Source organism: Mustela erminea, chromosome 4, assembly GCF_009829155.1.
Source record: "Mustela erminea isolate mMusErm1 chromosome 4, mMusErm1.Pri, whole genome shotgun sequence".
In the NCBI taxonomy this organism is placed as follows: domain Eukaryota; kingdom Metazoa; phylum Chordata; class Mammalia; order Carnivora; family Mustelidae; genus Mustela; species Mustela erminea.
In genome coordinates, this window is record NC_045617.1 from 169454 (window position 1) to 195112 (window position 25659).

The 25659-nt window shown below is 57.1% G+C and overlaps 1 protein-coding gene across 1 annotated transcript in view; it reads right to left on the minus strand.

Moving 5' to 3' along the window:
• Positions 1 to 25659, minus strand: part of FAM120B (family with sequence similarity 120B) — a 77829-nt gene that overhangs the window by 20280 nt on the left and 31890 nt on the right. The window contains 3 exon segments of the mRNA XM_032338412.1: positions 2510 to 2602; positions 4458 to 4566; positions 5753 to 5959. Of these exon segments, the coding sequence (XP_032194303.1) occupies positions 2510 to 2602; positions 4458 to 4566; positions 5753 to 5959 (409 nt within the window).

Here is a 25659-nt window from a genome sequence, read left to right on the forward strand (position 1 = left end):
CCAGCCGGTGCAATTCTGCCTCTGACCTGTGGTCTCACAGGGCACGTGTTTCAGCCCCGAGCCCTCCTGCACCAGCACCCCCGGTCTTCCGTGTGGCCGCTGCGGTCCTGGCCCTGAGGAGGAGGTTCCTGCAAACCCGGGCACTTGGGGCAGCTTCAGCCTCTTGCTGCTGTGTCTGTTACAGTCTCCTTGCTTCTACGTAACCACAACAGAAGAGGGAAAACAGGCTTCTCCAGGCCTCGGACCCCGTCTGACAAACATCCTTAAGCGTTGCAAACGCTCCCTGAAATCCGGGTGGTCACTCATGTGCGTGGGGGACCTGTGCTCAGGTCAGGTCACTGGTGAGCAGTGGGTCCTGCCTGTGAGAACCCTCTGCAGCAGGCTTCCGCTGGGGACGAGGAGAGACAGAAAGACATCCTCCAACGGCTCTGAGAGACTCAAATCCAGGGACTCAGTAGGGCGACTGCACCCGGCTTGCCTGGAACCCTGGGACCCAGCAGGTAGGACACCAAGGCCTGCCCAGGCTGCCTGCTGATGACGCGGCGGGGACCACAGCCCAGGGAACATCTCCGGGGAAGCACGTGCAGGGCCACGGGCCCCACTGATGTGCTCATCGGCCTGGAGACTCAAGGTCTCCCCAACCTGTGCCCAGGCCTCCCCGGCAGCCCTTCTCCCCATGATGTCGTATGGCCGAAACTCTCCTGATTCCGGAGACCCGGCAGGAAGGAAAGGAGACAAGCCCAGGCCCGAGGGGATTAAGAGGAATGTCAGTCACCATTTCCCACACCAGTGACAGCACGGAGAGGTGCCACTGCGGAGGCCTCTGCCATCTGCTCGGAGGGACACAGGGAGGACTAGGCACGCCCTGTCATGTCAAGCTGCCGGAAACCTGTCCAACGGGGTTGCCCTCACCCTGCTCCCCGAGCCGGGCAGCTGTGCTCTAACCCTCCCTGGAGGGCCTGGGTCGCAGCAGTCTGACTCCACAGCTGCAAGGGTGACAGGGGCCCAGGCTCCTGCTACTTACACGTGGGCTACCTGGGCACATAGGGCTGGACCCCCACTCTGCTCCCGGCCCAGTGCACACTGAACTTCAAACGGTACAGGAGCCTGATTCCGACCCTGTGGGCATCCGCAAACAGCTTTGTGGAGAAGGGGTGCAGGCTCTGAGCTCCGCAGGGCAGGCCGGCGGCCACAGGTAACGCGCCCAGAACGGACACAGGCAGCAACTCATCTGGAGTGACCTCTGGGGCTCTGACCAAGGCTGTGAGGCCCTGGAAGCACCGCTCCTCTGCTGTCCGCCAACCTCACTGCCCGTGAGCCTCCCTCCCGCTGCCCTTCCAGCCCCACGTGGCTCCCTGGGGCCCTGCCTCCCGTGCACAAACCCCCGAAGCGTCTGCTCCCTCTCACCAGACTCTGAGGACGTAACACCCTCAGGAGGACCTCATCGGACCCCTCCAAGAAGACCGCGGGGAGGCGGCACTGCCCGCACACGTCTCCGGGCCCTCCCGGTCGCTGGAGGAAGGCCTGGCATCCTAAGGGGCTAGGAGCCGGCATTGTGCACTCTGCCCACCAGCCCTCAGCAGAGGCAGACAGCCAGCGCCGCAGGGCCACACAGGCACACTTCCTGGGGCTTCCGGGAGCCCAGGGAGGGGGACCCTCCCCACACAGGACCCCTGGGACCTCGGGCGGCGCAGCTCTACCCGCGGCCGGCAGCCCGCCCAGCGGACGCAGCGTGAAAGCGCCGAGCCCGCCCTTGCAGACGCCTGCTCGCCGCGCGGATGCAAACCCGTGGCGGTGGCTGACACGGTCTGACCCCAGGTCGGCTGACAGACCCTCTGTGTCCCCTGGGTGCCCTGTTTTAAGTTTTGTTCCATCAGCAGCAGTTGCTTCAACGTTAGAAGCAACCTCAAGAAAGCTCAAGGTGAGGGAGACGGACGCGCCCTCGTCCCACACACGCTGCATCGGCAGCAACACTCCGAGGTCCGGGTGGAGTCGCCACGTGCCGCCCTGGGCCTGGAGGTGGCAGGGGAGAGGCCACTATGCCCACTGGGTCGGCCGTCTGGTAGCTTCAGGTGACAGTGGGTGCTTCCACTAGCCAGTGCTGGGGGACCCTGCAGCGGACAGCACGTGAGAGGGACACCTACAGCAATGGTCAATACATCCGTACTACACACCCAAGAAGTGAAGGATTCATTTCCTGGATCCCCTAAAGGGTCCCACATATACAAGCCAAGCCACAGAACACGCCACGTGCTCTTTCTTCGTTAGAGCGACGCGTGTGCGTGACAGCTGCACAAGAGCCTCCCTCCGAGCAGCCTGTCAGGAACAGGATCCGGAAGGGAAGAATGAGCGGCAAGGAGCAGGGACAGACCGGCCTGGAGCCTGAGCCTGCGCTTCAGTCCGCAACCAGAACGTGCGGCGCTTGTCCGCCGGCGGCCCTTGTCCGCCGGCGGCCCTCCAGCCCAGGCGCGACGCCCTCGTGAGCCACCGCCGGCCGCCGGCCTCTTACCTGCTCCCTGGTCCCTCCAGTGCTGTCCGCGGCCTGCCCGGCTGTACCCAGAGCTCGTCCTGTGGGAGCCGGATCCTTGCCTCCCCCACCTGCCTGTGGGGACACGAGATCAGCACACGTTAGGAGGCCACCACACACCTAACCCCAAGGACACATCACGTCTAAGAAGGAAGCAAGGTGGCACCAGGTCGGCGCTTCCCAAACTTCCGGTTTCCTTAAGTCACAGGGAAAGCCCGTGAAAAACGCAGACTGAGGGGCCACAGCTGGGACTGGGGGCGGAGGGCGGTGGGTGTCTGAATGTAAACACGGTCCCCAGGAGACCCCATGCAGGTGAGACGAGCGGCCTGGCAGACGCTGGGCCAGAGCAGGTCCTCAGGTCGTCGGTTCTGACGGACCCTGCCTCCGGGGCTCCAGGGCTCGGGCTGTGGGTAGGCAGGGGTCCCGGGACCACGAGAGCTGGACCGAGGAGCGCCCTCCCCTCGATTCCCCACACACTTAACCACCCTCGAGTTCCCTCTTCGAGACTCCTTTTTTTTTTTTTTTTAATTTATTTAACAGACAGAGATCACAAGTAGGCGGAGAGGCAGGCGGCGGGGGAAGCAGGCTCCCTGCTGAGCAGAGAGCTGGATGCGGGGCTCGATCCCAGGACCTTGGAATCGTGACCTGAGCCGAAGGCAGAGGCTTAACCCACTGAGCCACCCAGGCGCCCTTCCCTCTTCGAGACTCCTAAGCTCTGACACCCCGACCACTTGCCTCGACTAGAAAGTACATGAGAAAGTCTGGGCGCCTCCCACCAGCTGACAGCGGCCTGCATCCTGCTACCTGTGGCTCCCGCCCAGGATCCCAAGACTCTTGAGTGCGCAGGACGGGCCGCCGGCCGGCCTTTGTGCAGGCAACAAAGGCAGAGCGCTGCACATCTGTTTTGAGAGGAATAAGCTCTTGCTTGGGGGTCTCAAATCTGGCCTCTCCTCAGCTGGCAGGAGAAAGCTAAAGGGCGCACGAAAGGGTTAAGACAGGACGGGAGTCTCTGACTCCTGGGAAACAAGGAAGAAGCCCCTCTCCTTCCTTCAGGCCCCGCACATGGCACCGGACACAGGAGTCCTGCCCAGCCAGTGCCCAGCAGAGCCCAGCAGACAGTCTGCGGGGCAGGACCCAGGGGAGTTCTCAAGCTCCAGCAAGCACAGAGACGGAGCTGCTGGACTGACAGGCACGGATCCTAACCCAAGAGGGACGTGAAATAATCAGACTCTTCAACAAGCGGACCCCACGACAGTCACCTGCACTTACAGAGACTCATCCGGTCAGTGAGACACACTGTGCGCCTATCACGTGACTAACACACCACACCGGAAAACGGGGCCAGGGGACAGCAGCTCCTCGTCACTAGTGAAGCCGCAGAGGTGGTTTGTAGAAAACACGTCGGCAACACGTGTCGAACTCTGACTACACGGTGACTTCTAATTCGCAAACTGTGGTGCTCTGTTTTAGGAAACAGCGCATGGGAAACGGGAGAAGCTGGTGGGTCGGGACAGGCAGGACACACACCGTGCAGGTCACCACAACGAGCACAGAAACGACGCAGAAACGCCTTATCGGTCCACATTCGTTCTCCTGACAGAACCGAGGCTGCTTCTGTTCCGTTCCGCTTGCCTTCTTTACATGCCAAGGTCTACTCTGAGAAGAACGAAACTCTGGTCACATAAACCAGCACCTCAGCAGCGGCTCTGGCTGCGGGGAGCTCTGCAGGCCGGTGCAGGCCACTGGGGAGCTGGAGTCATGGGGAGAGCAGGCGCGATCTCTGGGGGACACCTTTCCTGAAGGGACAGAAGGGAAACTGGCGGGGAGCGCCGAGCGTGGCGAGTGCGTGTTTCTCCCAGTCTCGTGGGCCGGCTGCCGGCACCCCGCACCGTAAGGCCCGCCCGGCGGGGCCGAGGCCCGCGACACCCACCTGGCTGCTGGGAGCGCCCGTGCCGCCGGCTGACGATGCGCCTGTTTTCCTTCACGCACGCCTCGCACACGACTGACTTCAGAGCGTGGAACTTGGTCAGCCGGGACCTCTGCAAACAGAGCAGACGGCGGGAGCCGTGTCAGGCCGATGCACACACTCAGGAGACACAACGGTGGCCGTGGTGTCCAAGGACACCGGGGAGCACTTCCTTCAACACTGAGACTTGACAAGAGGTTCTCAGAAAACGGTCCTTTACTGCTGACACGGGGCCTCGCCTGCCTGAACCTGTGGTCACCCCGTGTGTGGCCAGCTGAGGAGAGGCCCAGATTTGAGACCCCCAAACACATCAGACACGGGACCACAGCTGGGGCTCTGCTGTCTGCTGTCTGCTCTGACCCTTCCCCGCTTCCGCACACGGCGACGAGCCCGATCTGAGCACACCCTCCCTCACGACCCCGCGGGTGCCTGCACGCAATACTAGTGGCTTCCAAATCCCGAAGGACACCCTGGTGATTAGTCTGGGAGGAGCACAGGGTCGGCAGCATCTCCCCAGAGGCCTTGTACCCAACTGAAGCACAGCACATGCTAACCTCATGGGGACGGTGACTGCTCGGCGGCCGCAGGGTCCCACACCTCCCTGAGGCCACTGTAACACGCTCCCTGGGAGCCTGGCGGGGGCCCTCCCCAGAGGCCTCCCAGGAACCACGGAGCACGCGCACGAGCACAGCCGGCTATCACAGAGCCCACATTCCCAACGGAACCAGCAGCCCCCAGGGGATGTTTTCAAGTGAAGACAATTATTCCTACTGAATTAGTCTGACGTCCGCAAAGGCACCTCTGGGGAAACAGTCCTTGATTGGAGAAGGCCAGGGAGAGAAAGGCCGTGAAGAGGGGGCCACGCTGGACTGGGTGGGGCGCTCCCTGCCGGCCCTCAGCGGGGCTTTGGCTCCTCAAGCCCTCTAGCAGTATTTTGGGAGAAGCTATGAGATCTGGTGACGCTGAAGCCTTAGGCCTCTCCACCCGTGTTCCTGCCTTTCTGGAATAAGCCTCTATGGAAAGCACAGGAACTACAACCACGTAACCCACGGTCGGTGTAAACTAGAATTTCTAAGCCCGGGAACACGTGCCTTCTCCACAGGGAGGTCTCTGGGAAGGAGGTCTGGTCTGCCCATCCCAGGAGAGCGGCCACAGGACACACAGAACCCATGTCTGGCCCAGGATTCGGAGCTCTAGGGCTCCTCCGAGCGCCTGACCTCAAACCCGCTGTCTCGAACACGAAGGAACCGTGGACTCACGTTCTGCTCCACGAGCGCCTCCGCGCTGTGCCCCTTCTCCGCCTGCAGGTACTTCTGATGGAACAGCTTCCCGTCAAACACGTTCCAGGGCATGAAGTCACTTGTCCTCCAGGGGAAGCCGCACGCGCTGTTGACCAAGACCAGAGTGGTGAGGCCGCGGACGAGGAGGGAGCCAAGCTGCACGGCTCGGGGGTCGATGTAGTCAAGCTGTGGGGCGCAGACGGAGAACGGAGAGGAGTCGTCACGCGCGCGTGGGGAAGGAGACACCCCGTCCCTCGGCGCTGCACGGCAGCCACGTGTGCTGTGCCCCCAGGCCCTCGGGGAGCCCCGCGGCCGCGGGAGGGGAGCCGCAGCACGAGTGTGCATGCTCTCACACACCTATTATGCACACCCAGATGCTCGCCCGGACCTGTGTGTGCAACTCAGAACTGCCCCTCCACAGGTCAGAGCCACGGTCCACCAGGAACACTGCAAGGTCAGCGGCTGCGGGCACACAGCCAGGGAAGGAGGCTGAGAGAGGACGGTGTGAGCCACCAGCGAGGCCATCGTATGCTTAAGCAGCACTCAGTTGTCCTAATAAACGGGTTCATTACCTCACAGCACTGATGACTGGGTAACTTTTTACAAATTAAGTCACACGAACCTTAAGTATTTCTTCTTGTGACGTCACACGTTCTCTCCGCGCACGGACGGAGCCACGTCCGCTTCTGGGACGCGGGGCCCGTGCCGACGCACCCACGTGAACGGGTAACCTCGCTCGTGTCTACCGAGTTCCTCGGTGTCTGCCTGACCGATGCTGCTCAAATTACACAGTGGCTATTCTAGGTGTCACCGCACGTCCGGTACAGTTTATAAAACCAAAATAAACTGTGAACAAAGTCACAGACGTTTCATCCCCTTAGTAAGTAAGGATTCACTTTGCTTATTAAAACAAAACTGATCATCATTTTTCAAAAGTTATCACGAGCTACAATTACCCCAGAGTTAACTAAGGGGTGTGTGTGGTTTTTGTTTTTTAAGGTTTTAACTATCTGAGAGCAAGCAAGCACAAGCAGGGGGAGAGGCAGAGGGAGAGGGGGAAGCAGGCTTCCCACTGAGCAGGGAGCCAGACGAGGGGCTCGATCCCAGGACCCCGGGATCATGACCTGAGCCGAAGCAGACGCCTCCCTGACAGAACCCCCAGGCGCCTCCGTCTAGGGTCTAATGAAAGTGTCTGCCGTACGGCACAGCCTTCCACATTCTCCTAGAAAGAGCAACCACCAACAGGTCCGTCGGGCTGAGGGGACGCCGGGTAGTTAGAAGTGGGTGTCTTCACTCCCTCTGCTCTGCAGGAGCCTCCGGGTGAGGCCCGTGCCCGCTGCCGCGCCCCCTGCCACCGCCCTGCAGCGCTGTCGGCCTCACCGCGCATGGAGCTCCCACACGTCCCCGCCCACGCACGTGCTGTCACTGTCTGTCTAGAACCGCAGTCCTAGCCAGGACTCAGGAGCCATGTGGTATCTGATTTAAGAGGAGCCCAAATCAAATACTGTTCCTCAGATGCCCCAGCCACATTTCAGGGGCTCGGGGCCCCACGTAGCTCAGCCCTCCGGTCTGGACAACGCGCCACAGGATAACCGGAGTCTAGGACGTCCCAGCTTTGCTACTTCCTCCTTGCAGACTTCCAGCAGCCCTGAGCTTCCCCACCCCAGCCCCATCACCAGGGGCTCTCACCCCAGCGCTGGGACCACGGTGACCATGCGGTCAGAGCAGCTGGTGGGAAAGGCGCCCAGACACAGACTTGACATATTTTCTCCATGTGCTGGAGGCACTTCTCTAACTTGGCAGATTTTTCTACAACAGAAACAATTCTTGTTCACGCTTTGTGCTCTGCCCTTCTACACCTCTGTGTGTTTAGAGTAAGTTGTAAAGAAGGTCCACCCCGTCCAGAGCACGGATCCCACGTGTACCACAAGGTACCACATTTTCACCAACAGTGCAGCCTACACTTGGGCCACAGAGCACACGCTGCCATGCCCAGAAAGCCTCCCCGGTGCCCTCCCTGCCCCGGAGCCATGAGCGCTAGCCAAAGGCTCAAACTGCGACTGGCTTTGCACGCTCGTGAATTTGTGAGAAGGAATCAGGCAGTGGGCACTGCTGTGTCCAGCTGCTTCTGGGGACACCCCTTGGGAGGCTACCACAGCGAGCAGGGGGCTGTCCCCACTGTCCCAGCACACGCTGCGCCCACGGGGAACTCCTGGGTTCTGTGCGTGACTCTGGGGTCCACAGACGCCTTTCTACGGGGGGTCTCACGTTAGGTTCTTTCAGAAGCGCTGCGTCTGCCAATGTAGACATTTTGTACGGCTTTTGTTTTTTGCTATTTCATGTTCTTCCTTTGATGTTAGTGTAAACGTAAAAAAATCCGGGGGGTTATTTTTACTTGCCTTGTTTTACAGCATTCGTGTGGGTTGTATATGCCGACTCTGTATCCAGCACCTATTAAATTTGGTTACTAACTCTTTTTTTTTTTTTATTTGACAGAGAGAGAGAGATCACAAGTAAGCAGAGAGACAGGCAGGGGGTGGGGTGGGGAAGCAGGCTCCCGGCTGAGCAGAGAGCCCGATGCGGGGCTCAATCCCAGGACCCTGAGACCATGACCTGAGCCGAAGGCAGAGGCTTAACCCACTGAGCCACCCAGGCGCCCCTTGGTTACTAATTCTAAGGGCTGATCTGTAGAAATTATTTTCCATTTATACAATCGTGCCATCTGTCAAAGATGGTTAAGTTTTATTTCTTTTAAACTCTACACCTTATATTTCTTTGCTCAGACTGATTTTCTTGCCAAGGCTCCCTGTTTAACCAAAGTGCTAAAAGGTACCCCCGAGGGGCACCTGGGTGGCTCAGTGGGTTAAAACCTCTGCCTTCAGGCCAGGTCATGATCCCAGGGTCCTGGAATCGAGCCCTGCATCAAGCTCTCTGCGCAGCGGGGAGCCTGCTTCTCTCTCTCTCTCTCTCTCTCTCTGCCTGCCTCTCTGCCTACTTGTGATCTCTGTCCAATAAATAAAATCTTTAAAAGAAAAAAAAAAGTTCCCCCGACTCACTCCCACTAGACAGGAAAAAAAACCTCTCAGTATTTCACCATTAAGTCTGATTTCTACTGTAGATTTAATCTTTGCTACATCAAGGAAGCAGCCTTCTAGTCTGACTTACTGAGAGATTTTATCATGGCCAAGTACTGAACTGAACCATAAGTTTTCCTGCATCTACTAACAAAAACATATGCTTTTACTTATTTATTGCGTTATAGCGAAGCGCACTGGTTTTCAAACGTTAACTTTGTATCAAGGTTATGTATAGCCAGACTGTCTGCTAATTTTTGTGTGGAAGCTTTGAATTTATTTCACGAAACAGAATGGCCTCTAGTTTTCACGTGTTCTCATGTCTTCGGTCCCCCGGTTTGGCTGGGCCTGTTAAGACAAGGTGGACAAACAACCCTCGTGGCACTTCCTCCTGAGGTTCGGGGACGCTGGCCAGGGGCCGGTGGGGTCTGGGGTTTCCTTCACAGTCCTCAGGAGATTCAGAACCATTCGGACTCCCCATCATCACACTCCAGTCTTACTACGGTGTTTTGTTTTGTTTTTTTAAGATTTTACTTATTTATTTGTCGGAGATGGGAAGAGATCACAAGTAGGCAGAGACGCAGGCAGGGAGAGAGGGGGAAGCAGGCTCCCCGCTGCGCAGAGAGCCCGATGCGGGGCTTGATCCCAGGACCCTGGGACCATGACCTGAGCCGAGCCACCCAGGCGTCCCTATGGTGGGTTTTTCAAGGAGTTTGTTCATTTTACCAACTTCCCAATTTTACTGGTATAGTGTTGTTCCCAATATCCTGATTATCTTTTTAAAAAAAGATTTTTGTTTACCTTAGAGAGCGAGCGAGAACCTCACGCTGACCGCACACTGACCCCACTCACCCTGAGCTGAGCCCAAACCCAGTGGCCGCTGAACGGACTCAGCCACGCAGCCCGCTCTAGCGCCCTCAGCGCCTACGGGTGCTACAGGGGGGCCCTCTTCCTCCTCAGATCGGCCACTTAGTCACTGATTCTTGCTCGTTTACTATCTGCTTCCTACCGTCCTCTTTGGGTTTGGTCTGTTCATTTCTAATTACTGAGACATCTACTCATGCCACAGGCTCTGGGCCTCCCTTTTCAAACATTCACTTTAATGCTGTAAGTTTCCTTCTAAGAACAGCTTTTGGCTTTATCTGCTCATTTCAGTATGACTATTTTCACTGTCTTCAAATTATTTCATAATGTCTACTGTGATTTCTATTTGTACATGAGTTGGAAATATTCTATTTAATATTCAAGTGACTGTTTTAATTTTTGTTATTACTGATTTTCAGATCATCCCCACTGTTGTCAGAAAGCAGAAGGATGGCCTCAATGGTCTGAGACCAGCGGGGGCTCTAGGACGGTTGCACGGTCCACGTCAGCCATCTCCGAGCGCAGTGTCCTGCAACTCTGGGAGCCAGTGGGGCCAGGAGGGCCTGTGTTCACTGTGCTCTCAGCCTCTGACCCTTAGTGATTTCCCCTCTGCTTGTTCCATGCTCTGCAGAGGAACGGGTTAAAGCAGGACTCAATAAACTTTTTCTGTAGAGGGCCAAGACGGTTAATACGCCAGGCTCTGTTGGCCTTGTAGAGTCTCTGGTGAATGTTCTTCAAAAACGTAAAAACCACTCTTAGCTCGTAGGATGGTGCAAGCACAAGCTGCGGGCTGGGTCTGGCCCACCGGGCCCCAGTGCGCGGAGCCTGGCTCTCAGGTCTGCCCTGGAGCGTTTCTCTCTGCCGTCCCCGAAGTCTCCGTTTCCCGTATTTCTGAAGCTGCCCACGTGAACCGGCCCAGTTAGGGTCCTGATGCCCCCGGTGCGGACCACCACCGTCTCTCTAGGAAGCACCCCCCACTCGAAGTCTACTTTTCTCATCCTGTCACACTAGTTTCTCAGGGTGAGAGCCCCGTTCACCTCTACCCTCACCTCCCAGAGTCTCCGTGTCCCTCCGTCTTGGGAGTGTGTCTGGGAGGCAGTACATGGCCGGTCCGGGATTCTTATCTTGCAATGACGACAGATTCGCAAGAAGCTGCAGAGGCCGTACCGCAGGTCCCACGGACGCCCCCTCATCACCCCTAGTACTCAACCCTCCGTGCCACAGTGCGGCATCCAGACCAGGAGATGGGCCTGTCCCCACACGTAGACATGTGTGTGATGTCACAGATGTCATCTGCATGACCACCATCACCACGTCAGATACAGAGCCTCCTGGGGGGTAGCCCCGCCCGCCCCCTCCTCCATCTTCCCAGCATGGCTCTCAGAGCGTGGCCGTGTGGGGACTGGCTTCGTCACCCTGCATGGTCCCCCGAGATCCGCTCATGCAGCGAGTGTGTCGGGCCCTGCCTCTCGCCGCCGGCCCCACCGGCCTTGGAGTGTTTGCCTCTGTGTCGGTCTCGTTCCCAGCTCCTGCCGTCACACGTGCACCTGCGGGGAACACTCACGGCCGCGTCTGCTGTGGGCAGAAGCCCCACGTCTGTGGGACAAACACTGTGGGGGGAGCTGCTGAGGCACGCAATACGTGCGTGCTCAGGGGGCTCACGCGCCCACCCCAAGCCCTCCCGGCGCGTGAGTACCCCATCCTGCTGCCATCGGCGTGCTGCTCCGGCCGTCCGGCAGCCCCTCGCTGCCGCTGTGCCGAGCGTGCGACCCGGCAAACATCCTTCCCGGTGAAACATCTGTTTATGTCTTCGCCCATTTTCTACGTGGGCTGGTTTTTACTACCGAGTTTTGAGACTCCTTACGTTTTCTACTTACAAGACCTTCATCAGACGTGTTGGCACACACTTTCTCCCATTCGGCAGCTTGTCATTTCCTCACTTTTTATAGACCAAATGTTTTTAATTCTGATGAAGTCCAACTTACTGCTTTTTTTCTCTTACGGATCACACTTTTGATGCGAAACCTTAGAACTCTCTACCTAGCCCTCGATTCCGAAGTTTTCTATGTTCAACCAGAAGTCCCACAGCAGCACGTGCTGCATCTAGCTCGGCGTCCTACTTGAGCTGCTCTCTCGCAGGACCAGTGAGGTGAAGGTCAGGGCTCCTGTGTTTTGCCTGTGGTTGGGCAACGGCTCCGGCGTACTGCTGCCCAGACCTCAGCCGAGACCTCAGCTTTGCCGGAAGCGGGCGGCGGTCCCCGTGTGGTCCTGCTGCCAGTTCCCTGACCCGTGCGTCCGACCCTCGGCTGATCCGCAGTCCTGACAGGTGCAGCGACATGATGAGCCGCATCAGCAGCCACATTAACAGCGATACTCCTCCGACACTGTTCTTCCTTTCCAGGACTGTTTTGGCTCTATTTTCTCTTCCGTATGAATTCTAGAATAATCTTGTCGTGTCAATAACAACACAAAACCTTGCTGGGACTCTGCTAGGAATCCGTTGGGGAGAACGGATCTCTCCACTGTGCAAGCACGTGCAGTCCACGAGCACGGTGTATCTGCCTCTCCCAAAACTCGAGCCTCCTCGGACCTCTTTCACCAGCATTTGTAATTTTCGGCACACAGATACTGTTAGGGTTATACCTTGGTAATTCGTTTTTATGGAACAATTTAAGTGGTATTATCTTTAAAATCTTAGTATACAGAGATGCAATCTTTTGTTTTTATGTTGGTCTTTAGTCTGAGATCTTGCTGAACCTGAACTCCCACTAGCTCTAGGAGTTTTTTGATGGATTCCTTGGGATTCTCTGTGTACAGAATCATGTCATCTGCAAATTGGGACCGTCTTTCTGTCCCTCAGTGATCCGAATGCCTGTTAGCTCCTTTCCCTGCCTCAGTGCACAGGCCACACCTGCCAGCTCTGGGCTCTCGAGTGGGATGGTGCGGGCAGATGTCCAGGTCCCAGCCGTCGCTGCCGCCTCGGGGAGGCCTGTGGCCTGTCACTGGTTCGCACGGTGTCAACGGCAGGGCACTGAGCAGATATGCGTTATCAGGCTGAAGAAGGCCCCCTCTACTCCTGTTCTTTGACGTTTTGTCACAAATGGGTACTGAATTTTGTGAAATGATTTTTCTGAACACTTGACAGGGCCGTGTGATTCTTCCTCACTAGCCTAGGAGGGAATTACACAGACAGGTTTTTGAATTCTGAATCAGTCATGCATCTCGGCAGTAAACAACCCCACTTGGCCATGGTAAAACACTTCTTTCTACACACTGCTTGGTTCGGTCTGCTACATTTTGTTAAGGATGTCTGTATCTATGTTCATGTGGGACACTGTGTGCTTTTTTTTTGTAATTCATTTATCTGGTTTTGGTATCAGGGTAAATCTGGTCTCGTTGGGAAGTATTCCATCTTCTTATATTTTCTGGAAGATAATGAGAAGAACTGGCATTAACTCTGAACGCTGATAAATGACCCAGTGAAACCAACTGGGTTACAGGTGTATTTTGCAGAGTTTTAAAAACTGTGAATGAAATTTTCTTAACGGTTAAGGGGCTGTCTAAAACCTATTAGATAATGCGTGGGTCGCAGTCACTTGTGCTTTGGGGAGATCTAGTCCACTCCGTCTAAGCTGCTAAACTTGTCTGCGTTCGAAGCTGCCCAGAGCACGTGACCCCTGTGCTCTTGGCAGGGCCTGTGGGACACCTCGTCTACTCCTGACTGTGGCCAATTATGTTTCCTCCTTTCTTACCAGGTATATGCGCCGGAGCAGAAGTGGTTCCCGGTGCTCGGCCGCCCTTCCCAGACTTCTGTTTTCTACAGGCTTGACTCAGCAATTCCTCATGACCCTTTTAGCCATCTGATACTTCAAATCTATTTTTTTTAATACTTTTTTGGGAGGGTTTTTATTAGTCTTCAACAGGAAAATCCACCCAGACGACCTCAGTCTCCCAGTCCTGAGGGCAGTCCCAGCACCCTTGGTCTCCTCAGCCAGGGGTCTCGGCATCTTCAGATCATAAATATTTTTGGCAGTCTGGTGAAACATACGGATTCTTTCTCAGAATAACTTAGAAGCTTGAAGAATTAATTATGATGAAGTACAATTTTAAAAATAACCTAAATTTGAAGCGCCGGTGTAGCTCAGTCGTTAAGCATCTGCCTTCGGCTCAGGTCATGATCCCGGGGTCCTGGAATCGAGCCCCGCATCGGGCTCCCTGCTCAGTGGGGAGCCTGCTTCTCCCTCTCCTACTCCGCCTGCTTATGGCTTATGTTCCCTCTCTCTCTGCATCTCTGTCAAATTAAATAAATAAAATCTTAAAAATTAATTAACTTTTTAAAATAACCTGAATTTATGATCTATGAATTTACCCACTTCTTTGCCTATCTTCAAATGATTACGTGAGAGCAGTGAGTGTGATAACTAAGCTGGAGATGAGGGTACGGGCAAGGACACGCACGCGTTTCCCCAACTGTAAGGTGCCATCAGACCCTCCGTGACCCTCACTGGTGACACACCCACAGCTGCTGCTGTCATTACTAGGATCTGTGGGCTCCGTTGTAAATAAAAGGATGGATTTAAGTTAGACGGTGGTAAAAGTAAAGATGTATTTTTTTCCTGTTCCAGTTCATACACTCTCATTTTAAGAATCCTTAAAATTATATCCCACGTATACCAGCAATTCTGGGCACGACAAAAATAAACACACGCGCTGGCAGGTGAGCACTTTAAATAGACGGGCCACAGCCCAGAGACCAGCACTTGCTTCCTTGTACTTACGGAGTCTTTGCAAAGTGTGTTCATTGAGGATAATTCCACCAACAGACATGGGCATTTTGGGAACCTCTAGTACAGTTTTAATTACCAGGTGCTAAAAATAAACTTTAAATCAAGAAAAACACGTAAACCAGAAATAAAGTCAGAGTCTTGAAGAGCTGGATGTGTTGATAATTTCATTTTTCAAACATAATCACTTCCCTTTGGATCCCAACTTTCGACGTTCACTCTCCTCAGGGCTTCTCTGCTGCCTAGAAAGGACCGAGCCCTCACCGCTGCGAGGGGTCGGGCAATGCCATGCGAGCCAGAGAGACGGCACACACAGCAGGCGGTACTGAAGAGGGAACCTCCCTTCTCCTCCCTCGGGTGCCCCCCCACGCGCACGGCCACCCCGTGAACAGCCCCGTCCCTCCTCCTCCACAGCCCCCAAGGGAGTGTCACTCTCTCCAGCCCCGGCACCTACCCCCCCCGCCCCCGCCCCCACTCTTCAGAAGCCGTTCCAGGGTCAAGTCCAGCACACGTCCTCAAGCCTCCTCCGGACGGCCCTGTGCCTGGGCGCTCTGCCCCCCCCGCACACCCATCTTGTCTCCGAGCTCTCACCCGCCCTTCAGGTGTTTGCAGGACCCCTCGCTGACATCCTTTTGCTACGCCTCTTTCTTCTCCCTGTTGATACATCCCAATGGGCTCACGCTTCCCAAACTCACCTCCAGCGCTAACTCTCCACAAGCTTCAGACTTGCAGGTGCCACTGTGTGCACACACATCGCACGTGGGACCCTCCCCACACTGAGCTCTTGCCGTCTCACCTCTGACACCCAAACCAGGAGAACAGGGTCCCCACACCTGGGTCGTCCATCTCGGCCTGTAGGCATTCCCTGAGCACACCTCACCTTCCGTCCCGCCAGCAGCAGCCCCCACACCCCTGTGCTGGGCCCCTTGCCAGACTCACTCTGTCCCTACCTGTGACCTATTTGGGCTGGCCTATGTGGCCCCTGGAGGGGTGCCTGTCACTTTGCTGCCGAAGCCCTCCTCACACACACACACACGCGGGGGAGTCCCAGCTGTGACCAGAGCCACCTCTTCAGTCTCTAAGCCGCACAACGAACCCAGCCAATGTCTCTGCTCCCTTCTGAGGCACTCCTGTCCTTACCCCAGTATCAGCTCAGACCCGTTACCTTCCAGGCTAGGGGCTAAGGCCTGGAGGAGGCGGAAGAGGGGACAGGAGTGTCCTCCCAGCCCAGGGGGCTGCAGCTCGGCAGTCACACTCCCGCCGAGCCCAGCCTCCTGGGACGAAAGCCCTTCTCTCCCTGCACCCCCGGACTGACAAGAGTCAGAGTTCTGCTCTCGACTCAGTGAGTGAGCGCGCTGCTTAAATCCAGACCCTGCTCTTCAGGATACTTCCTCGGCTGTCGGCTCCTGCTGCCCTATACACGGACAGCCTAAGGGTCTTTACCAGGGCAAGGGGTCGACACCACCTCACGGGAGGACGCTTATGCACAAGGACACGGTCACGGTCTTCCTGGGTACGTGCCGTGTGACACAGGGCAAGCCGAGTCCACACACGCCGGAGGCCACAGTGCGTCCGGGCCGAGGCACGTGCTGGTGAGAACAGGCACACTCGTGCCAGCTTCCGTTCCAGAAGGAGACCCTGCTGACCATTACCTGTGCAGGTGGGACGCGCTCACAGGGAATGCCGTCTGGCGGGAAGCTGCCACAGCAATGGCCACGCAGTGGACAGGCTCCAGAGCTGGGAGGCCCCCGTCCCCGCCATGGGACCGTGGGCCATTGTGAACCTTCTGCGGGGCTCAGCTGTCCCGCCTGGTACTAACGAGCCACCCAGGCGCTGCAACCATGTGGGTCCTGCCCACGGGAACTGAAGAACAGAGGACCAAAGACAGACTTTCCTCTGGAACATGACCTACTCACGTCTTCCAAAAGCAAAGCTCTCTACCTGCTTGAAATACGAAGTCACACGTGCTGCGGGAACAAAGCAGAGGAAAGGTCAAGCTGTGCCACCTGCACAGGTGTCCAGGGACAGCTCGGGCAGCGACGCAGGCCGCTGCGCACCGACCGACAGGAACTAGGACGTCTGCTCTTGGAAAATAACCAACCCTAGAAGACATCAGAATGCGCTGCCTCAGCTGAGAACACCACCCGCAGGGGCCCTGTCAGGTCCCGTGGTCCCAGCGAGGAAATTCGTCCAGCTCGGGCTAAGGGAGTGGCTGCCACGGGACCCCTGCAGGCCCCACCGGCTCCCCTGACTTCCTCAATACGCTGGCTGCCTCCTTCAGGCTCAGGTGAGCTGCACGGATCACGCCGTGCTTATCTCACGCCTAACTGCCGCCTTCTCGGCTCCTGCCTCGAGGGCAAACACGTAACACGTCAGAGCAGGCGAAACGACCAACACGAGACTCTGGTCTCAAGCCCAGTTGCGCTGCCCTGGGGTCACGGGGCGGGGTGACATCACCAGTGCTTCAGGAACTTTTGGTTCAAGAAACTGCATGGCCATTAGTCCAGTTTCCTAAACATGACTTTCTCCTCCTCCCCCAACTCCCTCTTTTTTTTTTTTTTGGAAGGAGGAGACGGAGACTCCTGAGCAGACTCCCCACCAAGCCCGGAGCCCAACAGAGGTCTCGATCTCAGGACCCCGAGACCACCCCCTGAGCCAACACCAAGAATCAAACACCCAACTGACGGAGCCACCCAGGCGCCCTCCGCCCCCCGGCTTTAAGCAAGGGTAGAAGGCCCTGGGAGACCAAGGAACACATGGCACACAGAGGCACAGGTCGTGCTGGTGCTGGGGCCCGAGGCTTGGCTGGTTCTCTCGGATTCAGCAATTGCCGCGTGCGGTCCCGGTGAGGATCTCATGTCAGGGGCAACTGGCAGGTCCGTGGGGTTTCCCTGCACGTCTCCATCTCTGGGAGACAGGAAACAGCACTTCTCAGCCACGGCTGCTGTGTGATTTTACTTTCCGAATTATAATGTAAGGTTTCAGAGAACAGACCATACCTCTCCTGCTCAACGAGGCTGCTAGGAAGAAAGTTCTAACAGGTTGGCTGGAGATGCATGGAAAACCAAGTGGAGAGTCGGGCTGCTGGAGGAGGGTCTTCTCCTGATGACCGAGACCAATTCCCCGCCACTCAGGGAACAGAGAACCCCAGCTTCACGCGAACTGGGGCGCGTGGGGAGCAGAGCATGTTCTCAGGCTGTAGGGCTGACCTGAAGTTCCGAGGGTATCTTCCAGCAAAGAAACCCCACATCAGCTGTCCTTTCCCAGAGAAGTGACACAGGGGACACCTGGAGAGCTCCAACCGCCACGGCGGAAGGCTGGGCCTGGCTCCAGGCTCTGAGTCCCCAGCGAGCACAGACTGGTTCCATGTGCCTAACAGGTGTGGCCTTACAGATCAATTAACAGAGACATGTTCTAGGAGCAGTCAGGGGCTCTGGCGGAACCAGGAGGAAGAGCTGGGCCCTGCCAGACGCCTGCCCAGGTGAGGGGGCCTCTGATGGGGACCCAGAAACTGGAAAGACCAGTTCCAGTTCCAAGGCTGCCCGGGAAATACGGACAGTCAACCGCTCCACGGAATGGTGCCCCTCCCAGGCCAAGAAGGTCCACTAACCGGGGCTTATTGGCAGTTCCACAAAACGACACTAAATCGGAACAGAACTACCACGGTTGCAAGCTGCAGCCCGAGCCAACCTCAACTCCGCTGCGGCCAGGGCCTCGCCAGGGCGACTGCCCCACGGGCACGCGGAAGCCCACACAGGGCGAGGAGGGCACCAGCAAACAGGACAGGAACAGACTCGGAGGTCAGGCTCCACAGGCCTGCACACACTAGCAGGTCCCCTGGTCGCAGCGAGGCACAAACAAAGGAACCCTCAAGGGACCCGCGTGAGCCCGGACAGGCTGGTGTGGGACCCATTCACGCCCGGCTGTCCTCAGCCCTCCAGTCAGGACACTTGGTGCGCCCTGGGGAGTAGAGGAACGACACAGCCGGGTCCGCCCGAGCCACGCAGGAGCCTCTGAAAACCCAGTGGAGGTTCAACGTGTCAGGCTAGTCCCTGTGTGTGGGACACCTGTCACCAGGGCCCCTCACTGCGCACACGGCGGGAACTCTGAGAACAGGTGTCGATTATACACTCGAAACGACAGTCACAGTTCAATTAAAAAAAAAAAAAAAAGGTTGTTGAGTTTACATGTAAACAAATGACCCTGTGTCAAGACTAGATTTCTCCTGACGCACAGGGGCAGGCGCAGGAAGAACCAACACTGTGCCGGGGACAACAGCAGGGTGGACCCTTCCACGGCGCCTGTCTTGAGAGGCCAAGTGCCTTCATACCCAGGGCCACATTCGTGTCCCATCACTGTGCGGGAGATGCCCTCTGGACGCGGACAGACGCCTGCACAGAGAAGCAGGACGCGGGTGCTCACGGCCCCATGACTCTCGGGCACAGGGTCTGGCACACGACCTGCAGAAAGACATGCTCCCCTCCAGGCTGAGCTGCCGTGCTGCAATCCCAGGAGTGCCGTGCCAGCGGGTCTGGGGCTCGGAGCTCCAAGCGGCACAGTGCCGCCCATTCCCATGTGCTACCCTCCCAACACACACCCGAGGTTCAGAACTGACCATCACACGCGGCAAACAAGAAAGACCACCTGTTTTCTGTGGCTTCCAGAACGTACACGAGAGCAGAGCAAAGCAGACAAGCCCAGCCAGGTTTAAAACCAGATTAAAAACAGGTTAAAAAAATGATAATGCTGACCACAGCAAGTCCCGGTGCCCGAGGAAGTCACCATGGGAACTGCACAGCGTGGGAGTGTCCTGGGGCACGAGGCCTCCTGCTGCCATAGGCAAGCACACCACGGACCGCACTCCTTATCCTGGCCCCTCTCCAGACCGAGCCACGGAGCCCACAGGCCATCCCACAGCACTCTACAGCTCCCGAGATGGGCTCGGCCGACCCCTACCTGTCTCCATCATGGCACGTCAAAGCAGCATGGCCCCCTCTGCGGCCACCCAGTCAGACCCACCCCCACCCCCACTGTGAGATTATGCGATTCTACTCCCAAGTGTAAAATGTCGGAAAAAAACAGGTTGAAAAAAATGATAAAATACCAATCTTTGCAAGAAAGACAGGAGGATAATACGCGAACTACCAGCCATAGTTCCACCATTCTCCTGCCTGGCCCTCCGGTCACCTAAGACATCCCACAGTCAATGCACACGAGCAACAGAGTAAAACCACCAAGCCTGGCCCCGGGGGAACTTCAGGGGCTCAGATCCACCACAGGCATGAAGCGTCGGAGCCAGAACGAGGAGACAGGAGCCCTGGGTCAGGAAGACGAGGAGCACAGATGGCCCCCGCGCTCCCAGCACTGCATGAGCTCTAGCCGGCACCCACGTCCTGGGGGCTGGTGCTGTGGGAGCAGGAGGGGGAGCAGGGGCACGGAGCAGGACTGGGAAATCTCAGGACACCCAGCGCCCTCAACCCAGGGTATGCCTCTGCCAACCTGCGGAACAGGGTCTGAAAAAGAGAGGTAAGACGCAAATCATGTCCGGAAATTTGGTTCTGCTATAGAAAAACCAATTTTTATTTGAAGATTCTTATTCATGAAGACAAAATACTCCCGTAAGCATTTCAGTCTGAACATAGACGGTGACTGGTGAAAGTCTCAAGCAGTCGGCACCGAGTACTGACAACGGACAAAGATTCCACGGAAGTTACGAGACTCCGCCTCCACCCCAAGGAGCCGAGGACACACCTCACTCCACGCAAACAACCCCAGCTGAGGGGCTTTCCGGGAAAGTGCGGGCACTGGAGAAGATACGAGCGTGCGTGAAGCCCAGCGTCGGGTCTGGAAGAGCGTGAGCCCCAGGAGAGGGGCCGGGAGTCCTCCAGCAGAAGACAAGGGATGCTCACAGACACAAGAAGGGGAGAGGCCCTGAAGCAGGTCTGGTGACACCGGTGAGGCATCCCTCGGCACGCAGGCAACTGCCCCATGTGTGTGTGGAGGAACAGGTGCGGGTCCTTCCAGAAGGGTAGGGAGTCCCTCCACAGAAGGCGTGCGGAGGAGGCAGCGAGGCCACGGCCCAGCGTGAGAGCTCTGAGCATCAGCCCTTCGCCTCTGCCCTGGGAGCGAGTGACCTGCCAGAGGCCAGTCTCGAAGTCCCAGGGAGGGGTTCCCAGGGAGAAGTGCAGTGACAGGTATCAGGATGGCGTGGGGATAGCAGAGGACAAAGAGGGGGACGGAGGCCCAACGCTGCACAAAGCTCTTCCATTCCGAAGCCCCACAACTGTGAACCTGGACACACAGGAGGCTCCTCTGGGTGCGGCTGGCCTGTGCGTCGGCGCAGACCCACGGCCCCGCCCAGGCTCCACACGAGGCCGCTTGGTGCTGTTGCCGCTGCGGCCGGCCAGCGCTGACAGGCGTGCAAGCTGCACACCCAGCAGCGTCACCGACAAAGGGGACAGTGGCCCGGGTCTGGCCTGCTGTGCTCTGTGCTGCAACTCTGCCAGGTGACGCCTGCTGCTCTCCTCCAGGGCCAGTCAGCTGGGGGGCAACCGGCCGGGCACGGATCGTTCTGGAGCCAGAGATCTCCCCTGAGAACTCCCGTGAGGCATCCCATCTGCTGCCCTGAGCCAGACAACATGTCCTCACTGCTCGCTGCTCCCAGAGCAACCTGGAGGGTGGCTGCGGGGCTCATCTAAGGGCGAGGGTCGGAAGTGCAGGAAGGGCACCAGGCCCGCAGCCGAGCCACGACAGGCCTCTCCTCTTCCTCCACAAACGCGCCTGCTCCCCGGAGCTCATGTCCTCCGAACAGCGCCAGGGACACACGGTACGACCCGTGTCGCCGGGAGCACAGGGCCACAGGCACAGGAAGTGACACTGGCCTCAGCCGCCAGACTTGGGAAGGACGGCCGGGTCCCCGAGAGCATCCTCTCTTCCTTGCCCGAGAAGGCGCTCCATGACCTTCTGCCGGCCATCGGCGGACGGGCACTGCAAAGACCCGTGTAGGCGCGCGGCCGAGACGGAGGGTCAGAGCAGGCCTGCCGCCTGTTGGACGTGACATGTCTGTCTCACTTAACCCGTCTGGGGTGTCTCCATCTTCCGTGCTTACAGATCAACTTCAAAAGTCTACCAGAAGTTCCGACAGATTCTACTTCTACTATCCATTCATTCATCAACTTTTTGAGCGTCTAACAGCAAACGCATTTTTTCTAGATAACTCTTCTAACACGCATTTCCACGATGCCGTACTTCTCTGGCTGTTTCCGTGGTTTCAGCAGTAAAACCTCACTCCGTGGGCTTTACTTTGATGTGCTAGAGCAAACGTGATCTCAGGATGTCTCAGGATGTCCTGGAAGCAACTTTATCTCATCACCAGAATTTAAAGTGTTTGCTCCGGCAGCACATATACTAAAATTGGAACGATATACTAAAGTGTTTGCTCTGGAAAGCGACGGTTCACCAACAGGGGCATAAAGTTCCTTTAATGGAAGATTTCTACCTTTGCTTCTACACGTGTGGCCTCTACTCGTCCCGGAGGGAGGCTGTCTGGGGAGAGGAGACAAACCCTGACATCACCCGACCGCGGCAGGTGCCCCAAACTCGGGCAGGCCACCCTGGACAGGAGCCTGTCACCGGAGCCCGCCCGCACCACCTCCAAGGTCCACGTGTTCCGGCTGCAGCAGACAACACTGTCTTCAGCGGTAAAGCTTCCCGAGCATTTGACATTCACACAGCACCCAGAAGGCGACAGAGGACCCAGCAAGGAGCAAGTCACCAGACCCCACATCCAGACTTCCTCATGGGTGGGCCGACTCCAGAGCTCAGTGGACCCTCACCAGCCCTTCTGAGGGGTCTTGGCCAAGACACCAATCTTTGTCTTCACTTCCCTAGCGACAGTCCTCCTAATTTCTCTAAGAAAAAAGAAAGAAAAAGAAGCCCAAACCCAAACGAAAGCACCCTATTTCTGGAAGGTATTTTTGCTGTTCTCACCCGAGTGGGCTCTAGGCCAGCACGAAGGCCAGTGGGATGGTCTCTGTGCTGAGGACATGCCCTGCCCAGGGACTTCCCAGCTCCCAGAAAAGCCTGCACACCTGCCTGCTCGAGTAAGCTGGGGGCCAGCAGGCTTTTCTGCGAAGGGCCACGGGGACTTACTTCTGGTCTTTGGGGGCCGTGTGGTGTCTGTCCCAGCTCTCAACTCTGCTGTTGCAGTGTGAACTTTAGGGACCTGACAGCATGTCCACACATCCTGAAAGAAGACTCTTCGCGGATTTTTCTCCTTACCGGTTAAAAATGTAAACCTTGTCCCGAGCTCACAGGCCGTTCAAAGATCGCTGACAGGCCAGCTCTGGCCTAAGGGCTGCAGTTGGCTGAGGCTGGGCAAGAGCCGTGGGCAGAATGAGAACGCATTTCAAGTTGGCAAGATAAAGACGTGATCTGGAGAGTCGATGGCACAGACTGATTTTGAATTTCTACTGGTGAGCTTTACAGCTCCAGCTTCCGGCGACTCTCCTGCTGTCAGTGAGAGGGACCGTCGGAGCCACACGCGTGCTCACCCGGGGCCAGGGGAGCGAACCAGCCGTGTGAGCGCTGTGCTTGGACGCACGTCCACTGCAACCACCCCCCAAGACAAGAGGCCCGCAGCACCGTTCATTCTGTGGACTCAGGATCAGGAGTTGCCTGGGTGTGTAAAACGTTCTCCCAAAAGCCTGCAATTCCAGGCTACTCCCCAGCCTGGTGGCTAACTTTCCAGCAAGCTCAAGCTCCCCACGCTCCGTGGGGAAGCCGCAAGCCCCTGGCCCTCGGAGCCCCACCCAGGCACCTGCACTCCTCTCTGGGGAACGGGTGAGTGGGCTTCCCGATGGGTGCCGGCGGCCAAGGACACATGCAGGCAGCTGTGCGCCCCTCTGTCCCCAACGCCCCACCCGGAACCACCTGTCACACAGAGCACAGATCGTGGCCAGGCGGACGCCACTCCTAACCTGCCCTTAGCAAGTCCACAAAACCCTCTGTTCTGAGGCAGGTGCGGACTCTGGTAAGAAGCCTGGTGAGTGGAGCTCATCAGCCCTGTCATCTGACAGTGTGGCCAGTTCCCGCACCCAGGGTGTACCCATCAGACCGCAGGTTTCACCATGGGAGTGCACCTTACCTTCCGCAGGTTAAGGACCTCTTCCCCAAAAAAAGTAATTGAATGCCACCCCCAACAGTCATGGAGAAGCTTTATTTTACCCTAACAATCTGGGCTCTTAACATGTCACCAGTTGGTGGGACTTCCCTGAACCTCCACTTCATTTATTTTCTGTTAAGTGACTTAGGCTACGTTCTTCCCAAAGACGGACCATCACCACGACCAAAGCAGGGAATTTCCCGCTCCTTGGCAGGAAATAGGTCCTTCGGTCCCTCTGTCAGCACTACTTCTGGGCAGCACGGCTGCGTCTGTCCCAAGTCCCTCCAGTAAACGGTGACCACAGAAGCCTGTGTTCAGGAGTTACCCAGTGAGAGGCACGGTGGTTCCGACGGGGGTCAGTGTGTGTCCCCACAATCCTGGCCCACCCTGCGCTCCCTCCCAGGTCGGCCGGCAGCTTCCTGCCCTGGGCTCCCTCCGAGCGGGCTTGCATTTCATGAACCGACACATCAAGGCCCTCGTCTTTGGGGATTCTCTCCTCTGTGGGTCTGTGGTCTGGCACCTGCTATCCTTTAAAACACTACTTGCAAACTGCTCAGAAGAACGTTATTTGAGAACCAGGCACAAGATCAAAGGATAAAGTCAAAGATTCAACTCAGAATCAGAAAACCTCCTGCAGAAATGCTAAAATACTGTTATTTCTTTACTCATATTCTACTGGTTAAATGTCAGACAGTGCTCCAGCAAGACGACACGGCCTCAGATTAAAATACAGAAAACTCAGAGATAAAATCACATGTCGTAGACGAGCTCCACAAAACCCCAGTCGCCACCACGAAGCACTTCCCAAGCGTTTGCTGGGCACTGCTGTAAGCCAGCTGCTGAGGGCTACCAACAAGGACCCTTCCCAGCCTTCCAGAGCCCAGAGTTAGGCAGAGAGACCCACCTCTCCCATACAACACGAGCCCAGTGTGAGTGGCGAAGACCTCCTCCAGCAAGAACAGTCTAGAAGGCCAGTTCTAGAAGGACATTTCTCTGGCCTGCCACCCTTGGGGAGTCCTGCTGCTCAACCGGAACCCGTCCCCACATTCAGATGTAAACATCGAGTTGGAAGTCTCCCAGGAGCTTCGGCGTATCACATTTCAGGCTCAGAAAATCTGAGACACACTTAGGAGCTTCACAAAAACAAACACATGCATTCAACTCCACAGGAACGAGGCCCCAGGTAGGAGCCGACAGAGACAGGAAATGGCGTGGTGTTTGCCTTCCCAGTGGACGAGGCAGAAACGGGACGGGCACAGAGCCCTCTCTCCCACACCCTCCTTCTCTGCCGCCTCTGCTCTACCCTCTGCTCTTTGCTTTGATGCTGTAAGTGGAAGGGTCCTAGCTTTGCTTTTCAGGCCAGGAGCTAAACACATGAATCCCAGACTATTCCACGATCACCCACGCCCACGGGTGTACGGGAGCTCTGGCTTCCATGACTCTGGCTGGTGCATCAGAGGCTACGAGCCACAGCGGTTAAGTTACAAGTCACCAGCTACCCAGAGGATGGCCCAGGGCAGACCACATGCCACAGCTGCCTCTCTGGCTCTGCTGGGAGCTCCAGGGAGAGGTGGCAGAGGCACAGGGGGCTCTGCAAAGGGGGTGTCCCCCCAAGGGCCGCACCTACACAACCACTCTGCCCAGTCAAGCAGGCTCTAGTCAGGTCAGCAGAGTGATGGGCGCTGAAAGCAAACGGGGAGAAGCTCCGTCTCTCCCCCTAGGCAGGCCTTCATCTAGCAGAGGAGGAAGAGCGTGGAAACCCCGCGCAGGACCCGCAGCTCTCCCACCAAGGTACCCCCCGTGAAAGCCTGCCTTGGGCCGCACTCCCCAACGACCAAGCCGGGTGCCAGAGTGAGGCCCGCAGGTCTCTTGGGAAGAAGTCCCGCATGTGAGAGGTACTGTTTCTTAACAAAGACAAACCAATGGCGTGCCACGGGCTCAGAAGGGGAGCGAACGCAGCGCGGGACCCAGTGCTCGGTGGGGCCGGCAGCCGAGTGTTCC